Source organism: Rhinolophus sinicus, chromosome 15, assembly GCF_057876585.1.
Source record: "Rhinolophus sinicus isolate RSI-liver-muscle chromosome 15, RSI-T2T, whole genome shotgun sequence".
Classification (NCBI taxonomy): domain Eukaryota; kingdom Metazoa; phylum Chordata; class Mammalia; order Chiroptera; family Rhinolophidae; genus Rhinolophus; species Rhinolophus sinicus.
In genome coordinates this window covers 63273350-63286599 of record NC_142515.1, presented here as the reverse complement: position 1 = coordinate 63286599, position 13250 = coordinate 63273350, and the positions used below count along the sequence as shown (strand labels likewise).

The following is a 13250-nucleotide window of genomic DNA, read 5'->3' as shown; positions in this document are numbered from 1 at the left end:
AATCCAGCCCTGCTCCAGCCCCTTGTCAGCTTGAGATGGGAGGGGGAGGTGCAGTCCTAGGAGCTGAAAAGTCCCTCCTGATGCTCACGGGTTCCACCGGGCATGACTCCCACTCACCTGCCAGCAGCTCAGCCCATCCTGGCCCGTGCAGGGTGTTTCTTCCTCCAGGGCTGGCCACTGAGATTGCAGAGCAGCTCGAGTTGTGCGATGCAGACATTGGACACGGGGCTGCAGCCCCTGGAAATGAAAAGGCATCCTTTCCAGGCCTGCAGACAGACGTCTGGGAAGGGCTGAGCCTCATTCAACAGAAAGAGGGCCCAAGTGGCCCGTGGGCCTACAGGGACCCCTGCCGCCCCCTCCCCTCACCCAGCCTTTCCCACCAGGGGTAATCCGTTAAACGGCATGGGGAGTGAGCCAGTGCCTCATGCTGTTAGTGGGAGCCTATGCAGAGATGTTCCACCTGATTAGTAATTTAATAACAGGGTGAGCTGGACAGTAACTAAGTGTCATTTTATACCCACTACATTATGGAGCAGGAGTATTCAAATTATGATATTTCATGTTGATGGTTATGGACAAAGTGGTACACTAGTATAATTTTGTGGTGAAATATAGCCACACACCAGTTTTAGAAGGAAGTGTGTAATGGCACTAATGAGCCAAAAACCATGGAAAAGTCTGTCCCTTCTGCCCCATGAGCCCACTGCTGGGGACACATCTTTCCATAGGAAACAGATCTCCATGGCCACGTCCACTGCACCGCTTCCATTATAATCCTCATTGCCATGGTAACCCATTCCTGGGCACCTGTACGGCCAAACACTCTGCCAGGTGTGGCCGTCTGTCCCCCTCCAGCTTGCCCTGCAGGGTCAGGTATTGTCATCCCAAACGGGCCCAGCTTGCTGACCATCAGACTCAGGCATAGAGAGTCCACAGAGCTGGCGATCGTCCCAAACAAGCCTGTGTTTCTTCCACTGGAGCCAGTGTCACTTTAATTGAAAAACTAACGTTGAAAGAATTTCAGTGCCCAGCAATAAGGAATCTTTAGGAAATTCACAGGGATAGTAAACAGCCATAGAAATAAAGGAAGGCAGTATACTTTCATATGGGACACAACAATATGTTTGGGGACCAGGAACAGCAGAAAGACGGGGACCAAAGATGTAGATTGGCTGGTAAGTAGAAACACAAGGGAAGCTCAACCCCAGTGCAGGGTTCAGAGGTGGGCCCCTTTCCTGGAAGGAGGAGCTGAGCCTTGCCAGCCGACTTGACTCCCCTGATTGGCTTTCCTTCGGTCTCTGGGAAAAACTACTGCGCTTAGGGGTCACCAACCAATCGTTAGTTAATCAGGTGAGCCTGGAAACAGCCTGCTTCCTCCCTGGGCCAAAGCACAGCCGAAGCTGGGCTGGAACATTCAACAGCCAGGGATGGCAACGGGAATCGAGGTGGGGCAGGCAAGGACCTTGTGGTGGGTGGTACCCACGGAGCAGTCAGCTGCTCGGGGTGCCAGAAGGAAGCGAGGGTGCCTCCCTTAACCCCCGGTGGTCAGTGAGCCGACTCCTTCCAGAGCAGGGCCCAAAGCATGGCCTCGGTATTTTGTGCTCATGTAAAAGTGGTAGATTTGAGATTATATCCCAGCTATATAACACTAAAGGCAAAACTAGCAGTCACCATACTATAGGTTCTCTTCAGATGCCAGCCAAGTGTCACGTTGCATTCAATGTCGTTAAGAAACAGACATGCCTAAAAATAAGAATAAGCCTAAGTAGCCTGACATTTGACAACCATGACTTGCATCCATTCCCTGCCACACGTGTAAAACTGGGTGAGACATCTTGTTCTCTCATCCCCACCCCTCCGTCTAGAGGGGCAGGAAGACAGCCACACAGGTACTACCAGCCATGTGTCCTGGTAGGGGAGGGAATGACTATCTGCAGGAGATTCAGAAGGAAGGTTCTGTGGAGTTAGATCTTGAAGGATGAGCAGGAGCTCAGCTGACAGCCAAAGCCAGGGGTTGAGTGGGAGAGGGATGGAAGAAAGGTCCAGGCCAGTGGGACTGCGAGGGCCAAGAAAAGGCCAGGCTCAGGGAACTGCAGTCACTGGTATAATGGGAAGAGCTTACACACACACACACACACACACACACACACACACACACACACACACACACTGACAGGTACAGTATAATAACTGGGTCGCAGGGACCCTGTGTTCCAATCAGAAGTGAGTATTTGTGGTCTTAAGAATTACAAATATGATTACATTAGGACTCAAGTTTGTTCCTCCAAAGTCCACGATGGCCCCTCTTAGTGATCACTGCAGCAGTATCCTTGACACTGGCCAGAAAGAGTAGAAAAGCTTCCCCGGGACAAAGGAGAAAGAGGGGGGGAGAAAGGAGAGAGGGACAGGAGGGGCAAGAACTCAGTCATCGTTATGAAGGGCAGAGTGCTGGTCAGTGGTGCCAGCTGGGAGAAGAGGGAGCCTGAGGGGCAGAAGGGCTCACGGCACTCAGAGGCTCTGAGGTAAGAGAGATGGCCATGCCAGGTAGTCATCAACAGATCACCGCAAAGAGCTGAAGCAGAGTCCCTGCTGTCCAGGCCCACCCTGCCACAATGGATCCACAAAAGCAGCAAGGTGGCTTTGGGAAGCTGGGCAAGGATGCTTAGGTCTGATGCCTCCAGGAGAGGGTTGCCATACAGAAACCAGAGATGGGCTCTGGATGGGGCCACTTCCCTTGGAGCCGGAATAACAGGAACCTTGCTAGAATGTAAGCTCCAGCAGAACCCAGATTTTTATGTGTTTTTTTAAATAACTTTTTTGTTTTTCAATTACAGTTGACACACAACATTATATTGGTTTCAGGAGTACAACATAGTGATTAGACATTTACCGTATATAACTTATGAAGTGATCACCCCATTAAGTCTAGTACCCATTTGACACCATCAATAGTTATTACAATATTACTGACTATATTCCCTATGCTGTACTTTACAACCCCATGACTGTTTTTATAACTGGCATTTTGTACTTCTTAATCCCTTCAACTTTTTCACCCAACCCGTCAACCCCCTTCCCATCTGCTAACCATCAGTTTGTTCTCTGTATCTGAGTTTGTTTCTGTTTTGTGTGTTTTGTTTTTTAGATTCCACATGTAAGTGAAATCATATGGTATTTGTCTTTCTCTGTCTGACTTATTTCACTTAACATAATACACTCTAAGTCCATCCATGTTGTCATAAATGGCAAGATGTCATTCTTTTTATGGCTGAGTAATATTCCATTGTGTTTGTGTGTGTGTGTGTGTGTGTGTGTGTGTGTGTGTGTGTGTAAAACACCTTCTTTATCCATTCATCTGTGGATGGACACTTAGGTTACTTACATATCTTGGCTACTGTAAATAATGCTGCAATGAACATAGGAGTGCATATATCTTTTCGAATTAAAGTTTTGGATTTCTTCGGATAAACACCCAGAAGTGGAATTGCTGAATTATATGGTAATTCTATTTTTAATTTTTTGAGGAACCTCTATACTGTTTTCCATAGTGGCTGCACCAATATGCAATCCCACCAACGGTGCACAAGGTTTCCCTTTTCTCCACATCCTCACCAGCACTTGTTTGTTTTATTGATGATAGCAATTCTGACAGGTGTGAGGTGGTATCTCATTGTGGTTTTAATTTGCATTTCTCTGATGATTATCTCCCATGTGTCTGTTTGCCATGTGTATGTCCTCTTTGGAGAAATACCTATTCAGGTCCTCTGCCCATTTTTAAAATCTGAATGTTGGTTTTGGGGTGTTAAGTTGTATGAGTTCCTTATATAATTTGGATATTAACCCCTTATTGGATGTATCATTGACAAGTATCTTGTCCCATTCAGCAGGTTGTCTTTTCATTTTGTTGATGGTTTCTTTCACTGTGCAGAAAATTTTTAATTTGTTGTATTTACATTTTTTTCTTTGTTTCCCTTGCCAGAGGAGAAATATCCAAAAAAATATTGCCAAGAGAAATGTCACAGAGTTTACTGATTATGTTTTCTTCTAGGAGTTTTATAGTTTCAGGTCTTACATTTAAGTCATTAATCCATTTTGAATTTATTTTTGTATATGATGTAAGAAAGTGATCCAGTTTCATTCTTTTGCATATATCTGTCCAGTTTCCCCAACACCTTTTATTGAATAGACTGTCTTTACCCCACTATATGTTTTTGCCTCCTTTGTCATAGATTAAATGACCATGTAGTCATGGGTTTATTTCTCGGCTCTCTGTACTGTTCCATTGATCTATGTGTCTGTTTTTATGCCAGTACCATGTTGTTTTGATTACTATAGACTTGTAGTATAGTTTCATATTAGGTAGCGTGGTATCTTCAACTTTATTCTTCTTTCTCAAGATTGCTTTTACTATTTGGGGTCTCCTGTGGTTCCATATAAATTTTAGGATTATTTGTTTTAGTTCTGTGAAAAATGCCTTTGGTGTTTTGATAGGGATTGCATTGAATCTACAGATTGCTTTGAGTAGTATGAACCTTTTAATAATGTTAATTCTTCCAATCCGTGAGCATGGTATATGCTTCCATTTATTTGTATCTTCTTCAATTTCTTTCTTCAATGTCTTATAATTTTCCAAGTACAGGCCTTTGACCTCCTTGGTTAAATTTATTGCTATGTATATTTTTAATGCAATTGTAAATGGATTATTTTCTTAATATCTCTTTCTGATAGTTCATTATTGGTATATAAAAATGCCACCGATTTTTTAATATTAATTTTGTATCCTGGTGCTATACTGAATTTATTTATTAGTTCTAATAGTTTTTTGGTGGATTTTTTGAGTTCTCTATATATAGTATCATGCCATGTGTAAATAATGACAGTTTTACTTCTTCTTTTCCAACTTGGATGCCTTTTATTTCTTTTTCTTGTCTGATTGCTGTGGCTAGGACTTCCAGGAATATGTTGAATAAAAGTGGTGAAAGTAGACATCCTTGTTTTGTTGCTGATCTTAAAGAAAAAGCTTTTAGCTTTTCCCTGTTGAGTATGATGTTAGCTCTGGGTTTGTCATCTATGGCCTTTATTATGTTGAGGTGTGTATGTTCCTTTTGTATATGTGACTTTGCTGTGAGGTTTTTTTGTGGGTCTTTTTTATCATAAGTGATGCTGGATTTTGTCAAATGCTTTTTCTGCATTTGTTGATATGATTTTTATCCTTCACTTTAATTGATTTGTGGATGTTTAACCAACCTTACCTCCTGGGGAAAAAATCCCACTTGATCATGATGTATGATCTTTTAAATTATTGCTGAATTTGGTGTGGTAATATATATTTTTTAATTGTTTGTTGAAGTATATTCAAAATATTTTTAATTAAAGTTTATTGGGGTGACAATTGTTAGTAAAGTTACATAGATTTCAGGTGTACAGTTCTGCAATACATCATCTATATATATCACATTTTGTGTTCACCACCCAGAGTCAGTTCTCTTTCCATCACCAATTATACATGCTATATATATATTTACCCTCATCTACCACCCTATTCCCCCCCTTACCCTCTGGTAACCAGTAAACTATTGTTTGTGTCTATGAGTTTTTGTTTTTTTGTTTATCTTGTTCTTTTGTTGTTTTCAGTTTTATATCCCCCATATCAGTGAAATCATATGGTTCTCTACTTATTTTTCTGACTTATTTCACTTAGCATAATAATCTCAAAATCCATCCATGTTGTCACAAATGGCACTATTTCATCTTTTCTTATGGCAGAATAGTATTCCATTGTGTATATACACCACAACTCCTTTTTTTGTTTGGTTGTTTCAGGTGTACAAAACAATGTAATAGTTAGACATTTATACCCCTCACAAAGTGATAACCCCCCTGCCCCTATCTACTACCCCTCTGACATCATATATAGCTGTTATAATTCCATTGACTGTATTCCCTATGCTGTACTCCACATCTTATGACCATATACATATTAAATTATAGTTGACATTCATTGTTATTCAGCTTCAGGTGTACAGTGCAGTGGTCAGGCAGCTACACCTCCCACAAAGTGGTCTCCCTTTTGTATGCTAATATTTTGTTGAGGATTTTTGCATCTATGTGTACCAGGGGTATTGGAATATATGTGTATATGTATGTGTGTGTGTGTATATATGTATGTATATATATATATATATATATATATATATATATATATATATATATATTTTTTTTTTTTTTTTTTTTTTTTTTTTTTTTTTTTTTTTTGGTATCATGGTAATGCTGGCATCATAAAATGAGTTTGGGAGTCTTCCCTTCTCTTCAATTTTTTGAATAGCTTGAGGAGGATAGGCATTAATTCTTCTTTGAATGTTTGGTAAAATTCACCTGCAAAGCCATCTGGTCCAGGACTTTTCTTGGGAGATTTTTTTATTACTGATTCAATTTCATTAGTAGTTATAGGTCTGTTCAGGTTTTCTGTTTCATTCTGGTTCAATCTTGGAAGATCGTATGTTTCTGAGAATGTATCTATTTCTTCCAGGTTGTCCAATTTGTTGGCATATAATTGCTTGTAGTATTTCCTGATAATTCTTTGTATTTCTATGGTGTCAGTTGTCAATTCTCCTCCTCCATTTCTGATTTTATTTATTTGGGCCCTTTCTCTTTTTTTTTTCTTGATGAGTCTGGCTAAAATTTTATCAATTTTGTTTGTCTTTTCAAAGAACCAGCTCTTAATTTCATTGATCTTTTGTATTGTTATTTTATTTTTATTTTTTTAAATTTTTTTACTGGGGAATATTGGGAACAGTGTGTTTTTCCAGGACTCATCAGCTCCATATCAAGTCATTGTTTTCAATCCAGTTGTGGGGGTCGCAGCTCAGCTCTAGATCAAGTCATTGTTTTCAATCTAATTGTAGAGGGCGCAGTTCACTGGCCCATATGGGAATCGAACCAGCGACCTTGGTGTTAATGAGCACTGCACTCTAACCACTGAGCCAACTGGCCACCCACCAGTGGGTCAGCTCTAAGCTCAAGCCATTATCTCTTACTGGCTCGTGTGGGAATCAAACCGGTGACCTTGGTGTTATGAGCACTGCGTTCTAACCACTGTGCAAACACGCCACCCTGTAGTGTTGTTTTAGACTCTATTTGTTTATTTCTGCTGTGATATTTATTATTGCTTTCATTCTACTCACTTTGGGCTTTGTTTGTACTTATTTTTCTAGCTGCTTTCGGTATAGGGTTAGATTTTTTATTTGAGATTTGTCTTGTTCTGGGGGGTAGGCCTGTATTGCTATGAATTTCCCTCTTAAAACTGCGGTGGCTGTGTCCCATAGATTTTTGTGTTGCTGTGTTTTCATTTTCATTTGTCTCAAGGTATCTTTGGATTTCCTCCTTGGTCTCTTTGTTAACCCATTCATTGTTTAGTAGCTAGTTATTTAGCCTCCATGTGTTTGTGTGTTTTTCAGTTTTCTTCTTGTAATTGTTTTGCACCATTGTAGTCAGAGAAGATACTTGATATGATTTCAGTCTTCTTAAATTTACTAAGACTTGTTTTGTGGCTTAACATGTGGTCTATCTGGCAAAGGTCCTATGTTTACTTGAAATGAGTATATATGCTGCTTTTCGTTAGTGAAAAGTCTTAAAAATATCAATTAAGACCATCTGGTCTAATGTGTCATTTAAGGCTGGTTTCCTTGTTGATTTTTTTGTCTGCATGATATATCCATTGATGTCAATGGGGTGTTAAAGTCACCTGCTATGACTGTATTACTGTCAATCTCTACATTTACGCCCATAAATATTTGCTTCATATATTTAGATGCTTCTATGTTGGATGCATAGATGATTGTGAGAGTTATAAACTCTAGTTGGATTGACCTCTTTATCATTATGAAATGCCCTTCTTTGTCTCTTGTTACAACCCTTGTTTTGAAGTCTATTTTGTCTGATGTAAGTATTGTTACCCCAGATTTTTTCAGTTTTCATTTGTGTGAAATATCTTTTTCCATCCCTGTACTTTCAGTCTGTATGTGTTATTCAATCTGGAGTGGGTCACTGGTAGGCATCATATGTACAGGGTTTTTTTTTGTTTTTTTTCATTCAGCCCCCCTTATGTCTTTGATCGGAACATTTAGTCCATTTACATTTAAAGTAATTATTGACAGGTATATAGTTGCTGCTATTTTATTGTTTTCTGATTGCTTTGTAGTTCTCTGTCCCTTTCTTATTCTCTTGCTCTCTTCTCTTGTATGTCAATAATTTTCTATAGTGTCATATTGGATTACTTTGTCTTTATTTCTTGCATATTGCTTATAGATTTTTGGTTTGTTGTTACCATGTGCTTCATATATACCAAGCTATGTCTGTAGCAGTCTATTTTAAGTTGATGGTCACCTACGTTCAAACACCTTCTAAGATCACTACAATTTTTAATCACTTCCTCCACATTTATGTTTTTGTCATTTTTTTTTTACTTCTTTTGTGTGTGTATTTGTGTGTATTCTTTAATTTATTGTTGAATTACACATGATCTCCTACTTTCATCTTTTAATCTTTGTACTAATTTTATAGTTGGTTGATCCACTGCTTTTATTAAGTATTTGCCTTTATCAGTGAGAATTTTTTTCTTTCGTATAATTTCTTATTCATATTTTTTTTTCTTTTTAAAGAAGTTCCTTGAACAATTCTTGTAATGCTGCTTTAATGATATTGAACTCCTGTAGAACTCCTTTATCTTTTTCTTATCTGGAAAGGTCTATACCTCTTCTTCAATTATAAATGATAGCTTTGCTGGATAGAGGACTCTTGGTTGTAGGTCTTTACCTTTCATCACTTTGAATATTTTGTGCCAATTCCTTCTGACTTGCAAAGTTTTATAGGCCCGCTGACAGTTTTGTGGGAGCTCTCTCGCACATTAGTAGCTGCTTTTCTTTTGCTACTTTTAAGATTCTCTCTTTGTCTTTAACCTTTAACATTTTAATTATGATGTATCTTGGTATGGACCTCTTTGGGTTCATCCTGTTTGGGACTCTCTGTGCCTCCTGGACTTGTATGTCTATTTCCTTTGCCAGGTTAGGGAATTTTTCCATCATTATTTCTTCAAATAGGTTTTCAGTTCCTTGCTGTCCCTCTTCTCCTTCAGGTACCCCTATGATGCACAAATGTTGGTATGCTTGATAGTGTCCCAAAGGTCCCTTAAACTATCCTTAGTTTATTTTGGATTATTTTTTCTTTTTGCTGTTTCTGTTGGGTGTTTTCTGCTACCTCATCATCCAGAATGTGATTTGATCCTTTGCTTCATTCAATCTGCTTTTGATTCCCTCTAATATAGTCATCATTCCAATTATTGTATTCTTCATTTCTGACTGGTTGTTTTCCTGTTTTCTATCTCCATTTTTATGTTTTCTATCTCTTTGTTAAAGTTCTCACTGCATTCATCTATTCTTTCCCCAAGTTCATTGAGCATCCTCATAACCAGCTTTTTGAATTCTGCATTAGGTAGATTGCTTGTCTTCATTTTCTTTAGTTTTTTATTTCTGGAGTTTTGTCCTGTTCTTTCACTAGAGCCATGTTTCTTTGTTTCCTTACTTAGGCTGTCTCCCTGTATATGTTTTTATATATTAGGTAGATCTGCTTTATCTCCTGGTCTTGGCAGAGTGGCCTCATGTAGTAGGTGTCCTGTAGGGCTCAGTGGTACAGTCTCCCTGGTCACCTGAGCTGGGTGCTCCAGGGTGTCACTTGTGTGGGTTGTGTGTGCCCTCCTGTTGTAGTTGAGCCTTGATTGCTGTTAGCACTTCAGTGGGTGGGATTGACCCTAACACTGGCTGGCTGTAAAGACTGGCCATGATTACAGCAGATGAGCTGTTGTACAGGGGCTGACCCATGGAGTGAGAGTCTTTTTAGTGGAGCTCTGGTGCCTACTGAGTCCACCTTTTGGATGTATCATTGTGGAACTGGTTGGGTGGTGCTCTGATGTGGCCTGGCCACGAGGTTTGTTTGTTTCTGGAGCCAATTGTGAGGGGCTCCTATGCAAGTCAGTTTTAACCCCAACTTGTGCTAGATTTGGGTCTGTCTAGTAAAAGCTACAACGTGATCTATAGTTCCTTGTGCTGGGCTTGGTGGTGCTTGGAAGAAGCTATTCTGTGAACTGAGGCTGGCTGCCACTATTGTTGGGCTTAGGACCCTTTGATGGGCACCATGATGTGAGCTGAGGCTAGTTTCCACTTGTGCTGGGTTTCTGGCCACTTAATTGAGTCTATGTTCTAAGACAAGACTTGCCACAGCTTATGCCAGGCTTGGGCTACTGTCATGCAGGGTGTCATGTGGGGTCTCTGGTCCCACTCCTCACATAAGAACGCAGGACATAGTTAGGCCAAAAAGGAACACCCACGGAGCCATAGATTTGGGAGTCATACCCACTATAGTCTCGCTGGCAGCTGGGTTGGAGACACAGGAAGCAGGAGCCACACGATCCACAACCCGCCGTTAGCTTCTCTGCCAAGCAACCAACCCCCACTTGTTAACTGCAATCCACCATGCTAACTGCAATTCACGCTTGCTAGCTCAGCCACCATCTTCTTGCCAGACCCTATTTTGCTGCTAGCATAGCCATGGCAGTTATATTAGTGGGCAATGGCTCACTGGTTACAGCTGATGGCCAACTAGCCACAGCTGACTGCCATCCAATCACAGTTGATGGCCATTTATTACCCGAGTGAGCACCTTTCCATGTGAGGCCGAGAGCCTGGAAACTGCACTCCTTGCTCTGTCCCCACAGCTACCTAATGGGAGTTACAATGCCACTGGAGACCGGTCACCACTTGCACCGGGCTTCAGGTAGTTAAGCAAGAGTACAGTGAACACTGAGGCAAGATGCTGCTTTTGGGGTGTTTGTGGACCTTTCTGAGATTTTAGGAAACTCCACAGTGAAAGCTGAGGCAGGCTGCTAGTGTGGAGGACCTGCTAGAAGAAGTTCAGCCTGGCATGCCAGTTGGGTGTGGCAGAGTCTCAGGGAATCACCAGGGTGGGGCAAGTGGTGTGACTTAGGTTAATGGAGAGCTCAGATTTGACAACAACCTGTGCCTGCTGGCTGAGTCGGGGAAGGGCTCAACAAAGGAACAATGGCACCTGCCAGCACTTTCATCCCAACCCCTGCCCCTCCAGCCCTCTACCTGAAGCTAGTCAATTTAGTTCCTCCCCATATATTCATGGTGCTTTTTGAGCTACTGCCCCCACACTGGAGCTCAGAGTTAGTGAGTTTCTGAGACAATGAGTCTGTGCATGGGCCCTTTAAGACCTACAGTACCAAGGTCTCCAGCAGTCTTCCATCTCATTTGGACGCAATCCCAGCTGGTTTTCACAGCCAGATGTTATGCAGACTCTTTTTCCCAGCACTAGTATCCTGGACTAGGGAGCCTGGTGTGGGACTGGGAACTATTACTTCTCTAGGGAGGACCTAAGCAGCCACGATATCCCTCCTGATTCTGAATCACCACACCATGTGTGAGGGGCCTGCCTATTCCTTATCTTCACCCTTCCTACCAGTCTTGATGTGGCTTCTTCTTTATATCCTTAGCTATAGGACTTCTATTCAGCTAGTCTTCATGTGGTTCTCAATGATAGTTGTTTTATAATTTAGTTATAATTTTGAAGTGGTTGTGGGAGGAATCGAGCACAGTGTTTACCTACTCTGCCATCATCACTTGGAAGTCTTATGTTTCTTTTTTCACTGCTTTATCCCCAGCACCTGGAACAGTGCTGATGCTTAGTAGGTCCTCAATAAGTAGTTGTTGAATGAATAAATCAATGAACCGTGAACAAATGGAAGAATAGATATGTGTATTCATGGGTGAACGCATGCATGGATGCATGAGTGGATGAACAAACCTGGGGAAGTGGAGAACCTAGGATCCCAGAGACATAGCAGGAACTAACCGGGCAGACAGGCTATATACCTACCCCAGGTGAATAGAATAAACTTAGGCTGTTGCTGCTGAGGTGCTTCAGCCTATGCCCCTTTGAACCCAAGGGGAAAGTATGCCAAGCATGATCATGCACTGGTCACAGGGCAGCCGGGATGCCAGGATGGGACATGGACTGACAACAGGCATGCATCCTTCCTGCTCACTGTATGTGTTCTTGACTTCCAGCTCGCTCCAAAAGTCTGGTGATGGGGGAGCAGACTCGGAGCCCCGGGCGGCTGCCCTGCCCCCGCAAGCTGGGCCCTGTGCTGAAGGCGGGCTGGCTGAAGAAGCAGAGGAGCATCATGAAGAACTGGCAGCAGCGCTGGTTTGTGCTGCGTGGGGATCAGCTTTTCTACTACAAGGACAAAGATGAGACCAAACCCCAGGTGAGAAGCGCATGGTCTGTGGTGGGCATCCCGGGGGACTCCAAGGGAAGGTTAACTGTGCCCAGGAGATCCTCTCACGACCTCCATCCCTCAAGTCCCCAAGCCACTGACGCCACTCAGAGTGACACTTCACCAGGGTTTCCAAAGTAATTTTTGTTCTCAGCCCCTATGTTCCTGGTGTCACAGCCTATTATACTCAAACATATCCACAGCTTCAGTAATGAACATGTTTCCTTATGAGGTTGATAGATAGCACCTGTGCACAGCTTGAGAAAACAAATCTTCCCTGTGCTCTTTTCAGCCTCTTTGTGCTTCTAAGGAGACACAGGTACACATATTTCATTACTTCCATTGTCCAGTGAAATGGGTATCTAGATAAATCTAACTTACAACTGAAATCTGGCTCCCTGTGAAACCCTTGTATCGGATGCCTCTGCCTCTCAGTGGTTGCTGTTTCCACCAGCACTGTAACAGCCACCTCAGGTGCTTAACACATCCGCCTTTCCACCCAAATGACATGAAGTTCATTCACTCAGAGCTCGTCGCCTCACTGTGCTGTGGTGTGGCCTGGTCACTGTTGGACTGTGCACACGCCATGATGATGTGCTGCCTTCCAAGGCAGCTGGGCTTGCAGGCTTGGGCAATCTAGTCCTTGTCATGGGATTCAGAGAAAGAAAGGACATCTGGGAGCGGCCCTCATTTCTCTTGGGAAAAGTAGACTCATCCCAAAGGATGCTCCTAGTCACTGCTCCAGATAGAAAGAAAAGAAAGATCCCTTATCTGAGGTTAAGTGTCATAAAGCCTTGGTGGGCGGAGCCTGTGCTCATCTCAGCAGTTCTCGCAGTGCGGGGATGGGTCTGGGGGACTCAGAGGGTGCTCAACAATGGACAAGGGGGCAGGAGTGATGGGC

At 42.3% G+C, this 13250-nt stretch overlaps 1 protein-coding gene across 4 annotated transcripts in view; it reads left to right on the top strand.

Moving 5' to 3' along the window:
* The window catches only part of ARHGAP22 (Rho GTPase activating protein 22), a 212290-nt gene that overhangs the window by 61961 nt on the left and 137079 nt on the right, over window positions 1-13250 (top strand). For all 4 annotated transcript variants that reach the window (XM_019730133.3, XM_019730136.3, XM_019730135.3 and 1 more), the window contains one exon: window positions 12141-12340. In XM_019730133.3, the coding sequence (XP_019585692.2) occupies window positions 12141-12340 (200 nt within the window). The remainder of the gene's footprint in view (window positions 1-12140; window positions 12341-13250) is intronic.